The sequence below is a fragment of the Phyllostomus discolor genome, chromosome 5 (genome assembly GCF_004126475.2).
Source record: "Phyllostomus discolor isolate MPI-MPIP mPhyDis1 chromosome 5, mPhyDis1.pri.v3, whole genome shotgun sequence".
Lineage (NCBI taxonomy): Eukaryota > Metazoa > Chordata > Mammalia > Chiroptera > Phyllostomidae > Phyllostomus > Phyllostomus discolor.
This window is the reverse complement of record NC_040907.2, coordinates 155421706-155443848: the sequence shown is the minus strand read 5'-3', so window position 1 is coordinate 155443848 and position 22143 is coordinate 155421706. Positions and strand designations below refer to the sequence as shown.

Genomic DNA, 22143 nt, shown 5'->3' with positions numbered 1-22143 from the left:
AGGCCGACCATGTCTTCTCCCCCATCCCCTCCACCTCGTGAGGTCAGGAGCAGCTGCAGGCCACCAGCAAGCTCCAAAATAACCGCCCCGTCTGTGTGCCCAGCTGTGCCAGGGCCCCGAAATAGACGGAACTTGAGATCCGGGATTGGGTCAGAGCCCCCCCCCCCCCCCCGACCCAGAGGGACAGCCAGGGTCACAGCCGAGTGAGCGGACATCGACTGAGAGGTCAGGGAAGGGTCCCTGCTCCCAAAGCCGGGGGAGAACACCATGGGACCCACCGCAGCCCGGGACTGAGCCCTGGGAGGCAGCTTGGAAAAACCAGACAGGCCACCTATAACCCCAAGCAGTGGGACAGCCCCACATTTGGAAGCAACAAGTTATGTAATCTGTGCCTGGGAGGCACGGCTGCCCACTTTGGAGGTTTTATGATGGGGGGAGGGGTGGCACAAGGCCATGGGAGAAGCTGCTAAGCCGGCCCCCCTCTCCTGTCCCCTTTTTCAGGAAGGCATTTGCTCGTCTTCAGCTCCTGCCTAATCTGGTGCCTGGCGGTGGCTCTGCAGATCCCCTGGGCAGGGACGAAACAACCAGGCCCTGCACAGGGCAGGGTGGCACGCAGGGCGATCCACTCACTGACCCACAGTGCGCCCGACCCTGGGCAGGGGTCAGGGAGAGAGGGAGGAGCCGGGGCCCAGGCCCTGGAGAGCCAGGAGCCCTTAGACGGTTTGAAGCTTGGAGGCATGAAAATACTTGAGTACAATTTCATTACAAAAATTCTTAGATTCTCGGGTTAGACAGGACCTTAAGGAAGAAGGAGGAAATCTATTTCTCCCTGCCAAGTCCTCACCCAGCTTTGGCTAGAATACCCCTGGGAAAAGAAGCTCACCACCTCCCTACCTCTGAACAACGATGACTATCAGAAAACCTCTCCATGCATGGGTCCCTGTGTGTCCTATATCTACTCCTTGGAGTCCCTTTTAGAAGAAAAAAGAGCCTTTTCTTTAGGATAAAGACCCCTTTTGGGATCAATACCCCTCTCCAACTGAGGCTCAGGTCCTCCTTCCTGTTTCAGCAGGGTGTCAGAGACAGCAGCTTGGAAAGAACAAAACTGGACCTGGGCCTTGAAGGACAAGAGGGTTTAGACTGACAGAGAGGTGAGAGGCACTCAGGTGGGAAACGTGCGTGAGGGAATGCCTGGATGACCTTCCGAGCAAGGCTAGTCGTGAGGAGAAAGGAAGGGGGTGGAGAAGGACCAGGCGGAGGGCACTCCAGCTGGCCGGCGCTCACCCAGACCCTCCGGCCCTCCCTCATGTTGACAGCCGGTGGCGCAGGGTGACCAGGGCCTGGGCATGGGTGCAGGGGGCCTGGAGGGGCAGGCAGCGGGGGGAGCAGAGCCTGCTGTCAGCCGAGCCTTGTTTGTTTAGATCCTCACGTCCAGAGCTCTGGATAATCTTTAACCACGGGTCAGCCGGCAGCCTCCGAGCCGGCTGGCGGGTATCTGCCGACCCCTGCTTGGCTTCACACACCTCCTCCCACCGGTCTCCATCTGGCACCGGGCAGGGGCAGGAGCCGAGAGGGCAGGTGTGCGGCCCGGATGTGCGAGGCATTCTCCGCCCTCCGGGAAGTACCCTGGAGCCCACACCCGCCGCAACCCTCTCCACCGAAAGCCACGGGAAAGCGAAGAGAGAGAAAAAACACGCACACACGTTCTGAGCCTCACAGAGGAAAGGACAGAACGCCCCGGAGTCCCAGACTCTTAGATTCGTAGAATCGTCAGGCCACAGCATCTCAGACGCAGGTGTATAGGTTCTCGGAATGATCGGGTCTGGCGGTTCGCAAACTTCTTTTTAAGCAGCGGAATCCTTTTGTCCGATGGAGCCGAAAGCTCTGCCTGACGCCTGAGAGATGGCCACAGAGCGCAGCCACCCAGCCCCCAGCGAGGGGCCTCTGTGGGGCCCCCATGTTCCAGGGAGCCCAGCTGGGGAACCACCGATCTCAGTCCAGGGAATGGTCTAGATTCCATGGTTCCACTCTCACTCAGCCGCAGGGACTTGGTGTTAAGGCTCCCTCTTTCAGGGGGAGAACCGGCTGGGAGGTCCGTCTGTTTTGGTGAGGTGTGTACATTAGGTGTTCCATTCTAACATACGGACAACAGCCTTTCCCACTTGTGTCTGCACCTCTGTGAGCCTCAGACTATCTGTGACATAAGTGGTGCGTGATAATCATGTACGAATGACAGGTGAGGCGGCTGAGACACAGAGAAGCTGAGGGACTTGCCCAGAGCCAGTGACTGGCAGAGTCAAGCCTTGATTCAGCCAGGTTGCCTGCTTCTGAAATGAGGGCCTTGTCCCCAAGACTGCCAGGCCCCAGCCCCTCTCCTATACACACGCCCCACCCTGGGTGCCCCAGATCTCTCCAAGGTCCTCAGAACTCAATCTTGGGCCAAAGAGATACTAGGTAGAAATGTGACATCACCGTTTCTGGACATTAGAAACAATTCAGTTTTGGCAATGATATATGGCTGCACCTCATATATTCATTACAGCAGCAAACTAGAGGTCCCCATGAACAGCAGAACCAGATCAAGTCCTCAGGTGCCTTCAGGGAACCGCAAGACAGGCAGCCTGCCCCTCACCGCTGAAGCAGGGTGCTGGGCAGCCTACTGTCCCTCTTCAGCCAGGCTGGGCCCCTGGTGGCCTGCCTGAACCTACTGTGTACAGCCGGTCCCTGACGGTCTCTGCTTTGCACTCCTGCAAGCCCTACTCTAGATGACAAAGGAGGTCCGAGGTCCCCACACTTGGGGGAATCCAGACTTACTAGGGAGCCTGGGCGGACTCATATTTAGAGCAGCTGGGAAGTAACACAGCCCACAGTCCAGGGCTCAAGTGCAGCTCCACCAAGCTGTGCGACCTTGGGCAAGCTGCCAGACCTCTCGGAGCCCCTGTTCCCCGTCTGCAAAACAGATACAATAACTTTCTTTATGATATATACATAGAGGCTTTAAGCAGTTTGTGAAGAGCAGGACATGATGCACAACTGCCAATACCACTTCGACCTCCGTGTACTTCAAACGGTCCAGAGGAGGAGGGGCCATCGAGAACAGAGAAGGGCGGGCAGTCCTCCTGGCAGAGGGGAGGTTCGGGGTCGGGCCCTCATGTATTTGGCAGAATCTGGGATGAGCGGAAAGAAAGTGCCTGGAGGAGTCTCTGAAGCAGAAGGGACAGCAAGGTATTTTTGAATCAAGGAGAAATGAAAACTGTCGAAGAGAAAGAAATCGCGATCAGCATCCTCAGCTCTTTTCCCCACCCAAGAGCTTGGCTCAGGCTCCTTAAACTAATATTTGCCTCTCGGCCCCTGGCAGCCACAGCTGAAGGTAAATATTGGTTTAGCCTGGGAAGCGGAAGCCCCAGATGGCAGTGTGGTCCTCGGCCAGCCAGAGATGGCTCACGCTCTTCGTGCCACCAGGCCTGGACACGCCCCACAGGGGAGACCTGACCCAGGGCCAATCCATAGAGAGGCCTAGGCCTCCCCCTGCAGGACGGCCAGGCTGGCCCGCCACCCGAGGGACTGGCCCAGCAGCAGCCTGACCCTCAGAGAGCTTACCCCAGGAGTCCCCGTACATCTCCCTCCTCAGCAGGCAGGCAAGGTCTTTTACCAAGACCTGGGAGCCTGGGCAGACGTTGGGAAGCAGCAGAATGCCATGCACCCTTGGGAGCCCCCACCTAATGCCCTCCTGGGCTCAGCCATTACCACGTTGACGAGGCAATAAATCTCACGTTGACCCTATGACCAGATCAGCCTGGGAGATCCGAATTCCAGGCCTGGCCTGGCTTCTGACTGGCGGGAGAGTTTGGGCATGCCATGCTTCCTCTTACTGAAAACTTGACAGCCCAGAAGCTTCTGGAAAGTTTTTACTTTCATAGATTCTCCCACCTGTGCACACCCCTTCTCCACAAGTCACCCACTACCTTTCTGCTTCATCCCCTCCCCTGAAGGATCTGATGCCTGAATGACTGTTAATTACCACCCGCCCTCTGTTCCCATGCACACCCCTCCCGTCTGGCCTAAACTGTTCCTCCTTGACCAGTCCATTCTTTATACCTCCTTGGGTTCCTGACTTGAAACTCATCTCCTACAAGAAGTCCTCCTGGGTTGCTCCCCAAGCTGCACCGCTCCACCCCCACCCGGTTTTACTCTTTAGCCATACACTTATTGCAGGACTGGGTTTATATCACCTCAGGACAGTTACCTGGTGCGCCATCCCTCCACTGTAAGCACTCTTCAAGGAGAGGGGTTTCCAGTTCTTGTGTCTCCCCCCACCCCTGCACGGTGCCTAGGCTGTGGCAGTCACAGCGGGGTGCTCAGAAGCACCCTGTAAGTGAATCTTGGCTCACCAGCCTTCTGCCAGGACCCATGGCTGCTTTTGCAGAGCCAACATTTCTGAGACGAGCAGGGAGAGTTTGAAAAACTGGGATAGGAGCTTATCTTTCCAAGTATTATATTAATCACCCCATAAAACTTGTATTTATTTAGTTGCTGGCAGGTCCTTCTTCCTGGAGGTAGGAAGCTGTTATTCTTGGAGATACCAGCCAGGCTCGGCCGGCCGAGCACCCTGAGGGAAGAGGGAGCTCTGCATAACGGGAGCCCAGAGGGCCTGGAGCACACACAGCGGGCAGGGGCCTGGCGTGGGTGCCAGTGGACTCGGGTTGTGATTAGGGCGGGAGCCGGGGGTGGGGCACCCGCCTGGAGGTGTCGGTCAGGGACAGGCAGCAGCGCTGTCTCCACTCTGTCAGGGGAGATGGCCAATCCGTCCGTGGCCTAGCTTTCAAACTTAACTATATATGCCAGGTACCCCAGATACCCCAGGTCTGCGGAGCGGACACTGCCCAGGTGGGCTTTGGAGAGCTTGGGCCACAGGTGCCAGAGAAAGGCAGGAGGAGAAGGGGCAGGCTTGGCAGGAAATCTCTAAAGATGAGACACTGGGTGGGGGAACCATCATGCCAGGAGAGACAGGCCTGTCCTCACAGCCACCAAGATAGAGAGACATCTTCAGAGGAGGGAGAGCAGGGAACCCGAGGAGCCAGAGCGGCTGGGGCAGAGGGACAGAGGGAGGCTCAGGAGGCCCCAGGCGCAGTGCAATGCAGGCAAGAGAAGAGGGGACATGGGAAGTGGGGGGAGGGAGGAAAACGGCCCCCAGCGGGCGAACCCAGAGGGCAGGCCACCAAACGAGGGCAGAGAGGGGCACGCTGGCCGCCGCCGATATCCTGCACGTACCTCTTCTTTAAAAATGCACTTAGGAAGAACAAATGAAGACATTACAATCTGCTAATTGAATTTAGGGGCCATAATCGGTGTTTGAAAACGCCCAGGGATTGTGGTGATTTACAGCCAGGACGGGGATCAGCTGGGGCCTTACGGCTATCGGGTGTGCAGAGAGGAGCCTGCCGGGAAATCCAATGAAACTAAAAATGCTGCATGAAAACCCATTTATAGTCAAAGAAGGGAATTGGGCTGGGTCAGGCGGGATGTCTGGGCTCTGCCCCAGGGTGGGGCCCTTCAAATTATTCTCCAGGCCCCTCCTTCAGCCTCTGAGATTTGGAAGCCCCATCTCACTAGGCATGTCCCCTGGGTCTCCACTCCCCTTATTCCTCACTCCCCACCCCGCCACTCCACTGTCTTGGACTTTGAAGATGCGGCCTAAGCCTCCTCTTCTAAGCCTTCCTGGACTCCATCCTCCCTCGCTGACCTCAGCCTCCTCTGACTTCCTGACTCCCTTCAGGCTCAAACCCACTGGAGGGTAACTGGAAAGGCACTGCTTTTGGCAACAGAACACCCAGTTCAGGTCCCCCCTCTGCCACAACCCTACACAGGCAAGCCAGGTCTTCCCTGAGCCTCGGTTCATTCCCAGTCAAGTGAGGATCAAAAGCACCCCCTCCAGGCTGGCTGCTGAGAGGTTAAATGAGAGCACTGGAGGGAAACAGTAGCAGCAGATGGAAGGGATCCTATGACCACACCATTTAGCGATTTACTGTTTGCTCTTCTGTTAGGCGCTGATCGCGTCTGGAGAGTTTGGTTTGTCTTCCCTAATTCCCACTGGGCCCGGACTGTCTGCACGCACGGCCAGACGTACCTCACCCCGCCACCCCCCGCGCACACACCCTTACCTTCATCTAACAAGTCATCTCTCCACCGCAGCTCTCTTCCCTAGCCACCCTGCAAACGTTCCCTAGCATCCTCCACACGCCCAGCACAAGACTCCACTCTGGAGAGGAAGCTGGCTGGTTGAGACATGGGGTCCTTCCTCAGGGCCCTCCCTGTCTTGTGTGGGAACAGACGTATGAAGAGACCAAGGCACGGTGCATGCCTCAGCACTTAGAGAAGTGCAGGCGCCACACAGCGGGACACAAGGAACGGAGAAGAGAATCCCACCCTGGAAGGCTTCAGGGAGGAGGTGGCTTATGAGCTAGGCCTTGAAGCCCAAGTGGGATTTTGGCCTTTGGGGACTAGGAGAAAGGGCATTCTTTGCTGAGGGAAAAGCAAGAATGTTGCCCCTCTTCCTGTACTGCCCTCCCCCACTCTCAAAAGCTGAGACATTCTTCCGTCCCCCACCGAGTGGCCAAGCCCTGGGCTAAGTCCCAGTATTCCCAACCACTTTACAGATGAGAAGACTGAGCCTCAAACGGAAGTTTGCAGGCTGGAGCACCAATGCAAGCTTTGGGACCCCAGCGCCTTGAAGCGTGGGGCCCCGAGGACACCGGAGCAGCAGGAAGGGGCTCACTTGAACCTCAGGTTAAGCACTGCCCACTCCACGGCGAGTGGGGATGACTGGCAGTCACTGAATACCTACTGTGCGTCAGCCGCACATAACTCAGCTCTTTGAGACTCCAAAAGAACCCCGAAAACAGTGATTACTAGCCCCTTTTAGAGATGAGGAAACTGAGGTCTCGTAGTGCTAGCTCTACGAATGGGGTGGGGCCAGGTCCAGCCTGCGTCTGCCTGACTCTGTAGCCGGGAGCATGACCACTGCCCTTCCCGTCACCGGCCGAGGAGCCGGGCCGGCGCCCCATGCAAGTCACGGAGGCTCGGGAAGCATGTCACCCGCGGGCGTCCCGGCGCCCTGCTGCGCCTGCTGGAACCCCGAAGAGCCTGACCACGTCCGTGTGACTGTGAACCCACTTCTACTGAGCCGAAAACCAGAAACTTCCCACACTATTAATAAAACAGCCTCCTGGTTTTGGAACTCAACGAAGAGAAAGGCTTCTGATGATGACTTGTTTTTACATTCCCAGTCTCCCTCCTGCCCCCACCCCACCCCCACCTTTCCCACTCAAATAAAGGTGCTTTGAAAAAACGAGCCTCACTGCTTCCAGGCTCTGAAGTCAGAAAGGGGAGAAGGAAAAGGAGTTTCTCGACCGCCTCCACGGCATTTTTCTCTGCAGGGATGGGAGACGCGGAGAGCGGGCGTTGGCGGGGCCCTCGCGTGGTACCCAGGACTGGGCTGGGCACTTCACTTGCAGCCTCTTTAACTGAACTTATTCTCCCCACCAACCCACTTCACAGGCGAGGGAGCCAAAGCTCACGCAGGCTCCTTCTGGGGACATGCCGACCTGCCGGCGGGCGACCTGTACCCGGGGCCTCTGTGCCCCAGAGCAGACGGGGGCGGGGCCTCCTATGCTGGGCGCCCGGGGGCAGCCGGAAGAGGCTGCGCCCCCCTTCGAACCTCAGCGCCTGAGTGTGTGCCCCGCAGCTGGGGGGGGGGGGGGGCCCGGGGGGGGGGGGCACTCACCAAGCAGCTGGACGCCCCGCGTGAGGCCGTAGACGTCCACCAGGGCCCAGAGTGGGTCGGCCGTGCGGACCCCGCTGAAGAAGAGCATGGCGGCCGAGTCGTTGATGCGGTAGAACACGCGGCCCTTCTTGTCCACCCAGAAGGCGATGATGTTGCCCTCGTTGGCAAACTCCTCGGGCAGCGCCTTGGCCCAGAAGCCGCTCTGGGAGACCAGGTCGGGGCAGGCGTACTTGGGCAGCGAGTCAGGGTGGATGCGGGAGGGGTCCTTGCTCGTGAAGCCCAGGCGCAGCGCCCCACTCCAGCAGCACTGCTTCTTGGTGATCTGGACGGTAGCGGGGTGGCCTCAGACAGCCCGCAGCCCGGCCCGGCCCAGCCCAGCCTCTCCCCGACTTCAGGGAGCCCCCGGGGGAGGGGGTGTGCCCTTCTCTGCAGACCACCCCCACGCAGACACACATGGAGACTCACACCGCCCAGCCTGCCACCATTTGGGCTCCTTTCCCTCCCCAGGAGACTTCCCACCAGTCCGGCCAGAGCTGGTGGTCCCCACGACCACTCCCTCCCCACTTCCTTCTTTGCATGCAGGGAAGGTGGAGGAAGGAAGAAGGAAGAGGGGACAGAAGGAGGAGGGACGAGGAAGAGCCGAAGTGGCAGCAGAGAGGAAAGAGGAGATGCAAGGTGCAGCGACGGCCTAACAAAAGGCAGGGCCGGGAGTGGGGGGCGGATAGAGTTCAGGGACCCCCGGGGGATGCAGCGACAGAGCGGGGAGGGAAGCCCACCTTCAGCCTGACTTGCTCGTAGATGAGGACCGGGCGGTTACTGAAAGTGATGGCGTTGCAGAAGCTGGCTTGCCTCTTGACGGCCTTGTGGCTGAGGTCCATGAGGATCTGGGAGCCCTTGGTGTGCGGGTGGAAGAGCAGCGGTGTGGCCAGCAGCACCCCGCCGGGCAGGACCGGCGGGCCGTGCTTCTGCTTGTGGTGGCATCGGTGAGAGGTGACAGGGAAGGGGCCTCCGATAGAGTCTGCAAAAAAACCAAAAAAACAAAACAGCACAGTGTCAGAGAACTTGGCAATCCAAGAGCTGGACTAGGGCCTCCTAGGAAAAGGCAGACAGACGGGACATAAGCAGAAGTCGCCCGGTATTCCCACCACCATGGCAGCCTACCACCACTGCCACCTTTTGCCACCATCCTCTTGCTCCATCTATTGCTATGTCCCACTTCATCACCCACCACCATTTACTATCCACCATCACCTACACTCATCCTCCCCCACCCTCCACCCACCACCTCCCCTCATCTTCCACCCAGCACCTACCCTCATCCCTCACCCAGCACCTCCCACCACCTACCCTCATCCTCCACCCACCACCTGCCACCACCTCCCCTCATCCTCCACCCACCACCTCCCACCACCTCCCCTCATCCTCCACCCACCACCTGCCACCACCTCCCCTCATCCTCCACCCACCACCTCCCACCACCTACCCTCATCCTCCACCCACCACCTGCCACCACCTCCCCTCATCCTCCACCCACCACCTCCCACCACCTCCCCTCATCCTCCACCCACCACCTGCCCTCATCTTCCACCCAGCACCTACCCTCATCTCTCACCCAGCACCTCCCACTACCTACCCTCATCCTCCAACCACCACCTCCCACCATCTACCCTCATCCTCCAACCACCACCTCCCACCACCTACCCTCATCCTCTAACCACCTCTCACTACCTACCCTCATCTTCCACCCAGCACCTCCCACCACCTACCCTCATCTTCCACCCACCACCTACCCTCATCTTCCACCCACCACCTACCCTCATCCTCCACCCACCACCTCCCACCACCTACCCTCATCCTCCACCCACCACCTCCCACCACCTACCCTCATCCTCCAACCACCACCTCCCACCACCTACCCTCATCCTCCAACCACCACCTCCCACCACCTACCCTCATCCTCCAACCACCATCTCCCACCACCTACCCTCATCCTCCACCCACCACCTCCCACCACCTACCCTCATCCTCCACCCACCATCTCCCACCACCTACCCTCATCCTCCACGCACCACCTCCCACCACCTACCCTCATCTTCCACCCACCATCTCCCACCACCTACCCTCATCTTCCACCCACTATCTCCCACCACCTACCCTCATCCTCCAATCACCACCTCCCACTACCTACCCTTATCTTCCACCCAGCACCTCCCACCACCTACCCTCATCCTCCACCTACCACCTCCCACCACCTCCCACCACCTACCCTCATCTTCCACCCACCATCTCCCACCACCTACCCTCATCCTCCAACCACCACCTCCCACCACCTCCCCTCATCCTCCACCCACCACCTCCCACCACTATGACCAACAACAACTACCATCTACTCTTTCTCACTAGTATTTACCACCATCTACCTTCTACCATCGACCTTTGTGACAAATCAGCATTTACTATCAACATCTACCACCACACATTGTCACTCATCACCACCATCATTTATTTTATTCAATAAGTATCCATTATGTATCTGCTGAATACCAAGCCCGGTCCTAGGCACTGAAGACATTGGCATGAAACACACATGGACCCTGTCCTCAAGAAGCCAACAAATCAGGAAGGGAGATAAGACATGGACAGAAATCACAATAGAAATGGTAGGCAGTGGTAAGCGCCAAGAGGACAAACAGGCAGGTCACGTCTCAGGAAGGCCTCCTGGTGCAGGGGAGAAGGGGGAGAAGGCATCGGAGCTGGACCGACAGGGCTGGGCCACCCCTGGAGACCAGGAAGGTGGGTGCAGCAGGCTTTGCAGCCCCAAGACCACACCCACCTCTTCCCTCCTTCGGGGCCACTCCCCTCCACCCGGCTGCCTTCCTGCTTCTCCCGGCGCTGTCTGCATCTTGGACACAGGTGGCCCTTCACCCAGGCTTCCTAACAGAAACAGAACTCGGATCTGCCTCAAGAACCCCTGGCCAGGGAGCTTCAGCTCTTTCTGCTGCAGACAGGGGCAGGGTACGGGACAGGGTTTGGTCCAGGAAAGGGCGCTTCACAAACAGGTGAGGGTGGTGTCCAGGAGACAAGGCAGAGAGAGGGAAGAACACAGGACAAGCTGTCAGATGGCTGGCGTCTGCCAGACTGGCTGGGTGACCACGGGGACGTCACTTCCCCTCTTTGGCGCAATGGGTGGCCTCTACCCTGTGGCTCTGAGACACGTATCAGCATCAATGGCAGCCTTAATACACAGCCTTGGTGGCTGGAGCTTCCCCAAGATCTGTGCCCATCCACCAGGAAGAGCAGTCCCCTCCCACCCCATCCTCTTGAGGAGAGACATGGAGGAGAGGGAGATGAAGGTGGGGAAGTAGAAAGCCACAGAATATGACAGAGGCCTGGGATGTTTCAAATTCTGGTCCCTCCGAGGCAGGAATTTAATAATGCAGAAAGTTTGGTCAGCATCGGGCCTGCCCAGAAGCCTGCAGCTCCCTGAAGGGGAGGAGGGGCTGCCAGAAAGGAGGGGAAGACGGGGGGGGGGGGGGGGGGGGGGAGGGCAGAGGGTGGGAGGAGGACTCCCAGATGTCAGTCAAGGCTGTGTCTGTACCACTTTGCACCAATTTGCTTTTTTTTTTTTATTGTTGTTCAAGTACAGTTTTCTGTCCTTTCCTCCACTTTGCTATTTTTGCTTCCTCCTTCCCAAAGGACCCTAGACACCAGTGTCCACTCTCCAGGACCAACTGGACACCCTACGGCTCAACCTCCAGACCTCTCTGGAGCGGCTTCCTGCATGCCAGGCCCATGGGGGGGTGGGGCGCGGGGGGACACACGCTGCTGTGCTTTTACCAAGGAGACGAGACTGGAATCGCCAAACAGTGCTCAAGGGCTTCGACAATCACCAAGCAGTGAGAGCTGGAATAGCTCAGAGGAGACCCGGACAGTCTGGGAAGGTTACCTGGAAGAGGCTGAGAGGCCCCTGGTCAGTGCAGAGCAGGGGAGGTCATTGCAGGGAAGGCGACAGTTGAAGGGCAAAGGGTGTCACTGGCTACAGGTGCCCTGCCTGGAAGATGCACCCATTGGGCGTATGCCAGCCTCAGGCACAGCTGGACTCTTAATTTCACAAAATACCTCTGGTAAAAGTTAATGTTACATATTGTTTAGGGATGCACACAAGGGTAGAAATGAAAGCATAAAAAATACCTGTTGGATGAATGGATACATCTATTATGGTAAGTTATACAATGGAATACTACTTAGCCATAAAAAAGAATGAACTACTGGTATGGGCAGCGACATGGATAAATTTCAAAATAATTACTCTGAAATAAGCCAGTTTAAAAAGTGCATACACAATTCACCAATCACCTGCAGGGCGACCATTCCTCTCAAAACTCTTCCTCCCCCTCCACCCCTCCCATCTGCATCAGCTCTAGGAAATGCATGCAAAGCTCCAGTGAAAACAAGTGGATCAGGTGCCTGGGGATGGTGGGGGGAGAGGCGGAGGGATCACCACGGGCACCAGGAGGCGCTGGGGATAATGGGTGCATTCACCATCTCTATTGTGGCGACGGTTTCATGAGAATGTGCATGTGTCACAACCCATTCAGTTGTACACTTGAAATACGTGTGGTTTTGTGTGTCAATCACACCTCAGTAAAGCGATTTTTAAAGACCTGAGCCCCGCAGCTGGTCAGAACCTAACTCCTGTGGGCGCCCCTTCCCCGCCTCTGCTCAGATCCCACTCCGTGGACCAGCCGCGGGACCTCAGATTCCTTCAAAATGCTTCTTCTTCTCCCCACCTGCCCCACTTGGGGCTCTGAGTGAAGGCAGAGAAACCACTGGCTCTGAGGAAACGTGGTGAGACACCCAGGGGCCAGAGGCCCGGCCCTGGCAGGGTGTTCCCTGGGCCCCCCTTCCACGGGGAGGGTCAGGGTGGGCGAGGGCAGCATGAGCCCCGCCACCCCGGCTGACAGCACAACAGATGGAGAAGGGGACAAGGGACTCCGGTCCCTGGAGGCACAGTGTGCACCCAGACCTGTGGCCTCAAAGCGCACACTCACGAGTGCACAGGCACACCTGTGAGCACATGAAGGTAACCCAGACCCTAGAAGCCAGAGAAGGAAGAGACGCATCCTTTCCCTTTTCCCTCAGACCAGGAATCACGCCCTCCCACATGCCCTGTGCACGCGTCGGGGTTCATGTCCACATGGGCGTACAAAGCAGTGCACATAAGGCACACACCCATCACACACGGCCACGCCCGTCTAATAACAATGGCAGCAATTATTGTTAATAAAGTGCCGAAGTGTGCCAGGCTGCAAACTGGGGGCTTCATATGCATTCACTGGTTTCACCCCCTCGGCCAGCCCACGAGGCAGGGAGGTGAGGGAGCAGATGGATCCGAGCCTCAGAGACACTGGGCGGCTGGCGCAAGGTCGCGTGAAGCAGAAAGAGGCTCCGGGAGCCCAGGCGATCTGACCGCGGGGCTGTGCTTGGGCCATTCGGCAGTCAGAGCCAAGAAAGCACGGGTCTGGCGCACCAGGCACATTTTTTAAATGTGCATCATAATATGGTCAAAGCTGGTGAAATGTGGAAACAGATGTTCATCCATGTACCACCTGTAATCGTCACATGGAGCACACCATATTCTATCATATTCAATGTTATACTGCCTCTGCGATGCGTGTATAACCACCAAAACACAGAAATGCAAACCGTGTTTCATGCATCATCCTCACACATGGCTGCTAGGATGCAGGATGGTGGGTGCAGCCTCTTGTGGAAAATGGCTTGGCAGCTTCTTGTCAAGTTCAACACCCACAGCACGCCCCCGCAGTCACGCTCAGGGGCACTTACCCAAGAGAAACGAAAACATGCCCACACAAAGGCCAGTACGTAAATGAACGGCAGCTTTATTCACAGTAACCAAAAACTGGCAACAGCCCAAATGTCCCTCCGGTGGTGAACGGACAGGTACACGTGGTGCATCCACGCAGCGAATGCCCCTCCACGGTGGCAGGAGCAGAGCCGCGGGAGCAAGCTGGTGAAGGAGAAGCTACGCAAGCCCGACCCCAGAGACCAGTGGGGATCCGGGGCTGGGGAAGAGGGAGAGAGATGACGGCACAGCAGCACAAAGGAAGTTTTTTAAGGGAACAGAAGTGCTCGGTATTTTTATTGTGGTAGTGGTTATACAGCTTACACGTCTGTCAAAACTCACCAAACTATTCACTTAAAAGGGTGAACTTTATTGTCTATAAATTATACCTCAAAAGGAACAACAGTGGTGACTAACAAACCCGGTCTTCACCAGACGCAGGAAGGCGAGGCTGGGGTCTCTGACCCACCCAGCCCCGCTACCCCCACCTCAGGCAGTGCCAAGGATTTGGGCCATCTAACAGGGGCCCCCAAAGCCTGGGCCCGCCTGGCCCTCTTGGCCTGAAGTTCCCTGCGCATCCGTGCAGTGGCGGGCCGTTCCCTGGCCCCTCTGGGAACGAGGAGAGGACCTCGGCAGCTGCGAAGCACCTTCACCGAGTCCTGGGCCTGCCGAGGCCCGTGCCTCCTCCTGCCACAGCACGGTCCCCGAGGCTGTCAGGACAGTCCTGGGCACAGGCGCTGACGGGGGAGCTGTCCTCAGCCCCTCTTCTCTGTACTCAAGCTCCGTGTGTGACCAGCTCCCACCCAGCCACCTCTGCAGGGATGACGTGAAAACCCTCTCTGTCCTGCAGGACGCCTCCTGTCTGCGGACCATGGTCACTTGTCACTCGTCAAGCCCCAGCTGAGTTCCTGGCCCTGACCCACCAGCCTCGCCAGGCTCCAGGGCCCCCGTGGAGGCTTCGAGCACCCAGCACCCAACCTGCCAGTCCCACCACAGAAATAAATGTCCCTGGGCTCTGCCCCCCGTACTCCCTGCTGCCCGTGGCCCCAGCCCAGGACATACCATTTCTCTTTGAACAACGGCCAAGGCCACCATTGTAGCCACATAGGCTCTGCCCTGCACGCCCCCGGGGGCACCATTCTCCTGGGTTACAGTAGGAACGGTGCCCTCAGAGGTGTCCAGCACGGCAGCCCTCACCAGGGGGGTCACTGCCTCCCCAACCCCTGCTATCCCTGCTCCCCCCCTCTCCCCTCCATTCCTCTCTCCTCCTCCTCCATCTCAGCTGGCTGTGTGGTCCAGGGGAAGGAAGGAGAGAAAACAAAGTGAGAACTGATCTTGAGAACTGCTCAGATGCCAAGGAGCAGCCGGGGCAGGACTTCTTTCCTATACTGTCCAAAGGGCCCCTCCCTGCACTGTGACGTTCACCATGACCCCCGGAGGTCCTCATTCTGTGGATGAGTGAGTGCAATTCAGACTGGCTGACCAAGTTGTTTGAGGTCACACAGCAACTAAGTGAAAGAGCTGGGACTTGAACCCTGGTTTTCCAATGCCACATCCAGGGTGCTTTACCCTACTCAGCATCTAATACTAGCACTCATTTTTCCCCAAGCCCAAGACGGCAGGTGTAGTGGGGAAAGGCTGGTGGAGGAGGTACTGGCCAGTCCCCACATGAGGCCTCAAGACATTGGGCCTGGATACAGCCCCAATCTTGCCTCCTGGCTCTCAGCAGAGCTCCCAGCAAAGCACCACCCCCTAGTGACAGGTTTACAAGCTCCTTGGGAGCCATAGTGGGGGCACGCCCCACAGGCGCGGCTGCCGCTGACACAGTGGAAACTGCCCCCCACAGCCCATTCCTCCTGGGCTTTTATGAGGTGCCAGACACAAGCCTGGCCGGCCTTCCAGGTGACCCTCGACCAGCTCCAGGCCACATTCCTGCCTCTCGGTGGGGTCTCAGGGAGAAGCCCAGACACAACGCTGCCTCCAGAGTGACCTCCTCACTGCCCCCCACCAAGCTCTGCCCCAGAACCATTCTGGCAGAGCCCCAGATTTGCAGGCCAGCTGAGCTGGACTGCTGAGGAGAAGCAGGGAGGGAGCAATACAGATGACAATGACCACACTCTATGTGGCTTAACAGGCAGTGTCTCCACATGCTCTCAGTGCCTCTCTGGCACACGTCCTCAAAGGGAAGTTACTCACCAAGGTCACCCAGCCCAGATTAGAACCCGGACCTGCTGCCTCCAACCCCGGCAGCTCTATCACTAACCATGAGACCCCCAGGAGCCTCAGTTTTCTCAACTGTAAAACGGGGGTCACAGCAGACCATCTTCATGGGGTGCTTGTGAGGATTAAATGACATGATGTGTGTAAAACTAACCCAGTGAGTGGTTGCTATAATAATAGTCATAGGTATTAATGAAGTTATAACAATTAGTATGTAATTATTATTATAGCTATTGACACTAATCTGTGCTCTCCACACCTTTACTCAAGCCGTTCCTCGACCCCACGTGTCTTTTCCCTGCCGCACCTCCACAAACCCCACCCGCCGAATGCCCCTGTGTTCAGGATCACCGTGTTCCGAGTCCATGGCCCTGAGTGCCAGTGCTGGCACACCATTTGCATCCCTCATGAGAGAGCCTGGTCTCACTCTCTGGACAGTGGGGTGGAGCAAAGAGCTCAAGCACTAGAGGCAGGGAGCCCTGGGTTCAAACCCTGGCCATGCCACAGACGTGCTGTGTGACACTGGGCAAGTCACTTCACCTCTCTGGACCTCGATGTCTGTTTCTGTAAAATGGGGTCATTTTAGCTCCCCTACACACCTCTCCAAGTTGTTGTGAGGACACAGTGAGTTTATGGATATGAAAGAATTTTACAAACTTGGAACACCTGATCCCAACATAACACCTTTTTTTTTGGTACAAAAGCAACAACCACCACCAAAGGAAATGATTGGCTCACTTCAGTCCAGACACCTCTGTTTCCTTATCCCAAACGCCCTGATCCCAGAGCATCAGGGTGGTCTGACATGGACTAGCTTGGGTGCAGTCATTGAACGAGGCTCTCTCTGGCAGAAAGACTGTGGGAGCCAGTTTTGGGGTGGAGGAGCGGGTGGGGGAGCGGGTGGGGAGGGGGCTTGGGGAAGAGAGCAGGTTGTGGGCTGGGCAGGTGTGCACTTCTCTGGGCTCCTTCAAGAAGCCCACCTCCCTCGCCTGCTCCTTGCCTCCAGGCTTGGCCTAAGCCCATTTCTCTTCTGGGAACTTTTTTAAAAATTACATTTTATTGATTATGCTATTACAGTCATCCCAATTCTCCCCCCTTGGCCGCCCTCTACCCAACACTCCCCACACCCTCAGGCAGTACCCCCACCCTTGTTCATGTCCATGGGTCATGGGTATAGGTTCTTTGACTTCTCTATTTCCTATGCTGGATTTACATCCCCACAGCTACTCTGTAACTACCGATTTGTACTTCTTAATCCCCTCACCTTTTCTCCCGTTCCCCCACACCCCCTCCTATCTGGCACCCTTCAAAACACTCTCCATATCCATGATTCTGTCTCTGTTCCTGTTTGCTTAGTTTGTTTTTAAAATTCAATTGTTGATAGTTACGTATTTATGCCATTTTATTGTTCATAGTTCTTGAATAAGAACTTTTTCTTAAATAAGTCCCTTTAATATTTCATATAATAATGGTTTGGCAATGATGAACTCCTTTAGTTTTTTCTTGTCTGGGAAGTTCTTTATCTGCCACCTGATTCTAAATGATAGCTTTGCTGGGTAGAGCAATCTTGGCTGTAGGTTCCTGCTTTTCATGACTTTGAGTAAGTCTTGCCAATCTCTTTAGCCTGCAAAGTTTCTTTTGAGAAATCACCTGACAGTCTTATGGGGGCTTTTTGGTAGGTAACTAAGTGCTTTTCTCTTGCTGCTTTTAAGATTCTCTCTTTATCTTTAAACTTTGGCATGTTAATTATGATGTGTCTTGGAGTGGGCCTCTTTGTATCCATCTTGTTTGGGACTCTCTGTGCTTCCTGGACTTGCATGTCTATTTCCTTCACCAAATTAGGGAAGTTTTCTTTATTTATTTTTTCAAATAGATTTCCAATTTCTTGCTCTTTCTCTTCTCCTTCTGACACCCCTATGATGTGAATGTTGGAATGTTTGAAGTTGTCCCAGGAGCTGCTTACACCATCCTCATTTTTTAATTCTTTTTTCTTCTTGTTGTTCTGATTCGTTGTTTTTCATTTCCTTATGTTCCATATCACTGATGTGATTCTCAGGTTCATCTACTTTACTATATTGTTTCCCTGTAACTTGTTCTTTATTTCAATGAGTGTATCCTTTGTTTCTGACTGGGTCTTTTATGCTGCTGAGGTCCTCACTAAGTTCCTTGAGCATCCATCCTTATAACCAGTTGTTTTGATCTCTGCATCTGCTAGATTGCTCATCCCCATTTTGTTTAGTTCTTTTTCTGGAGTTTTGATCTGTTCTTGCACTTGGGCCATGGCAGCCTCCCTGTGTTTGTTTCTGGGCATTAAGTCGAGCTGCTGTGACTGTTGCTGGGGGCGTCTCCTCCCTCCTTCTTGCCCATACATACCTTTCTCTCATGCATCCTTCAGGCCTTGATGGTAAACCCTATTTCTTCCCAGAAGTCTCTCTGACCCCAGACTAGGTTAGGGACCCTGCTCGGTACCTCCAGGGACTCCACACACCCCTAAAAAAGCATCCACCCCCAAGCAGCCTTTCTCAACTCTGACTCCCCCACAGAACTCAGCCCAGGTGCCCTGGGGCATCCCCTGAAAGCGATGAGGCACTGACATCTTCTCCATACCCAGAGTGGTCCAGGCCATGTGCCACCCTCGGGACAGCTGAGGAAGGCTCACTCAGATCGCGTCTGTGTTCTTCAGGGCAGCTTTCTGGCCAGAAAAGCCTTAGGGGTTACTTGAGCGTCTCCCTGGTGGACTGTGAGCCTCTGGAGGACGAGACCACCGTCTCTTCTGTCTCTTCTCTTGCTGTTTCCCAGGTGCCCAGCGCACAGCACTCAGCAGGTGCTCAATAAGGGCTATTGAAGGAAATGCCACTGTTCTTCAAGCTACTGATCACTCGGCAAGAGGCCGGGGAGCCCCCACTCTGTTCCTTTCCCTTCCTGGTGTCCTGTGGAGTCACTGAAGTGAGGACGACAGGGACAGCATCCTTCCCTGCCCGGCACCGAGATCCCACACTATGTGCCTGACGACGGCCCCGCCGGCTCAGGAACCTTCAACAGCTGCCCACTTGCTTGTGGGAGAAAGGAGAAAAGAAAGGCCATGAGGGTGATTTTTTCTTGTGTACCAGACACAGCGCCGGATGCCTTTCATGTGCAACCCTGCCGCACCCTCCCAGTCCCTGAAAGGTACAGTGTCTGTGGGAAGCAGCCTCAAAGATGACCCTAGGGACTCCCCATTCACCACCGGGCAGTCGTGCCCTTCCCCTTGTAACCCCCTCCCCTCGAGTGTGAAGAGGATTAGCAACTAGCTTCTAACAAATGGAAAGCAGCAGAAGTAACGGGCATTACTCCGAAGACTGGGTTGTAAGACGCCTTCAGCCTCCACCTTGGTTCGTCTTGCTCGCCTCTCCAGGGCTGCTCCGTCTGGGGAAGCCAGGGGCCACGTCGTAAGGTGACCCTGAGCAGAAGCTCACGCAGAAAGGACCAAGGACTGCGGACGGCTCTGGGAGTCAGCTTGGACACGGGCCCGGCCAGGCAAGCCTTCGGTGAGGGACCGCAGCCGGGCCAATGCCTTGACTGCAACCTCACGAAGCAGGAAGCTGGAGACACCCATCTAAGGCGTGTCAAGAGCCCTGGCCACAGAAGCTATGAGACCATTAAATGTTGTTTTAAGCCACTGCATTTTGGGGTAATTTGTTATACAGCAATGGAAAAGTTACACAGCAATATAGTATCGATTAGCCCCATTTTACAGATAAGGAAACAAGCAAGAGAGGTAATCGGCTGCCCAGGGTCACACGGCGAGTCAGTGGTGGGCTGGCTCTGGACTCACGTCTGTCTCCCTGCGCACACGCCCTACCGGGCCCCGCGAGCTGCCCAGCACGTTCAGTGTCTCTCCCCTCCGTGGCCTCTGCAGCCCCTGTGCAGGGACCCTCGTTGTTTAGGGACAGGGCCATCTAGGAGCCCCATCACTGCCCTGGAGTGCCCGGCTGTGCACACAGCAGGTCCTGCTGCTCCCGGGGAGGCTGAGGTCATTCATGATGACAAGGTGAGCCAAGGAGAGCAGCAGGGAAGGGGCAGGAAGGGCACCCTCGGGGCCTAGCTCATGCCACGCCCACTCCCTCCCTCTGCGACATCCCCGTCTCAGACATTTCCAGCAGCCAGCTGTGCAGACAGGCATGCCCCCCCGCCATCCTCGCTGCTGGGTGGGAACCAGCCCTCCTCTCCCCACTCTCCCACCCGACCCCAAGATTCCAGAAGGGGATTCTAGATGAGAGCTATGTTGGGGTCAGTGCACAGCGCCTCCCCAAAGCCCCCACCCAGGCCAGGCCCGAGAGAAAGACAGGGAGTGTGCCTCAGTCACATAAATGCACACACTGTGCCGACATCACCTTTAGTTCCCCTTATACAAACACACGCCCACTCGTGTGTACACACGCTCATAGCCAGTGTGTGTGCCTAACAGCAGACAGAAGCACCCAGGGAGTATTCTGTCCTGGGGGCACCCCAGCGCTGACAAGGCAGAAACTGGAGTCTTGGTTCTTGGAGGCGGTCAAGTAGGTGCATGCTGTGTGCGCCCTCGCAAGCACACAGAGGCCTGGACATCCGTTTACGGAGTGCTCACTGTGCTTCCCCTGCACCCATCAGCTCACTCAGTCCTCCCTACAGACCTTCCGGGTGAACCTTATCACCCCCCATTTACCAAAGAGTGCGCTGAGACTCAGATAAAGGAACCGGCCTGTAAGCCTGGAACAGGATGCAAACTCTTGTGGAGAACACCAGCCCACCTGCCCCCTCCTCTCCAACCTAGCCTGGTCTCAGGCCTCACGTCTTCTGAAGTGCTCCTGATGGCTCCATCTCATCTGCCTCTGCAGACCACCTGCAGCTCCAGCTGCCGTGTGGCCCAGAGGCCTAGGGCCTCTACCCCACCCTCTGCCCTCTGCCCCACTGACCACACTGCTGCTGGTGCCCACCGTGTGCCCGGCACTCGCTGGGTTGAGAGTGCAGAGATGGATCCGCCTGACCCCTGCCCTCCCACAAGCACAGGTGGGGGGTGGTGCGCGTGTGTGCATATGTTCACAGACACACCTGCCAGGCTCACTTCCGCCTGAGCCTCCAGAGCTGCTGCCAGGAGACAGCCGGCTCCTGCTGTGCTAATCCCAGGTCTCCTAGGTCCACCTGACGCCCTCTCCCCTGCTGCCGGTCTGAGGGTTAAGGGACCCAAGAAGAGGCAGGGAGTCAGCTGCAGAAAGGCAAGGCCTGGCTTCCCTCTGAACTGCTGTCCATTTCCCTCTAGGTCACGGCAGCCCCCTCTGTGACAGGAGCGTGCAGGAACCAATTACTCAGGTCCCTGCACCCCAGCACCCAGGGTCTCTTTGCCCAGAGACCGACCTAGAGGTAACGTATGTCTGGGTGCATCGGTACGTGTCACCCACTCATCACACCAACCCCACAGCCACGGGTCACTTCCTTGCTCTGGGGGTAGCACTAGAGGGGGCAAAGGAGGAAGGAGAGAGAAGAGGAGGGGAGGGGAGCCCTCCCAGCATCGTGGCTGCCTCCCTCTGTGCCCTCCCTAGCCCCCCAACTGTCCTCAAGATGGGGGATCTCTGAGAATCTGCCCCACGAAAGAAATCAAGCGTGAAAGTGCCAAAACTGTTTTTCAAATGGAAATTAATTTCTCCCATGGGTCCCCTGCCAGGCTGGTCCCAGAGGACCGGCCCGACTCCTCAGCAGCAGCCCCACCACACACGCCCACATGACTCCCTGACATCTACGGAATGACAAGGACACGTCGAGGGCAGAGTCCCATACAGGCGGCTGCTCACAGGTGGAAACTCGGACAGGACAACACTCAACCCCTCCAGACTACACAGATAAACGCATGTCACACCGGGAGGCCTAAAACACAGACACGCGACCTGCAGACACCAGACGCACAGACGCACAGACAGCCAGACGCGTCTGCAGCCCCCCACACGCACACAGACATGGCAGAGGGTCACTCTCTGTCACCTCCCCCTCACCTCGCACCGCAACCTAGCAACCCAAAAGCTTCCGCTGAAGGAAGCCAAACCCTGAGGCCCACGGGGAGGAAACGACCGGAAACAGCACCACCGTGCCCCCAGCGGGCAGGCTGTGGGCGGGGAGCCCCAAGAAGGGACCGGTCCCCTGCATCCCCCACTCCCCCAGCTCACCTCCCAGGAGGAAGGAAGTGAAACCAGAGCCACTGGGACGTGCCCAGATATGGGTGCACGTGGACCTGGGCGGGACATGTGAGGATATGCATGCAGGT

The 22143-nt window shown here is 56.7% G+C and overlaps 1 protein-coding gene across 3 annotated transcripts in view; it reads right to left on the bottom strand.

The window, feature by feature from the left end:
* NEURL1 (neuralized E3 ubiquitin protein ligase 1) overlaps window positions 1-22143 on the bottom strand; it is a 77369-nt gene that overhangs the window by 11529 nt on the left and 43697 nt on the right. For 2 of the 3 annotated variants that reach the window (XM_028513322.2, XM_036027245.1), the window contains exons 2-3: window positions 8560-8801; window positions 7784-8105 (exon numbers count right to left, since the gene is read on the bottom strand). In XM_028513322.2, coding sequence (XP_028369123.1) covers window positions 7784-8105; window positions 8560-8801 — 564 coding nt within the window. Of the gene's footprint in view, window positions 1-7783; window positions 8106-8559; window positions 8802-18528; window positions 18659-22143 lie in introns of those variants that run through there. The other variant, XM_036027246.1, reaches the window with a different exon arrangement.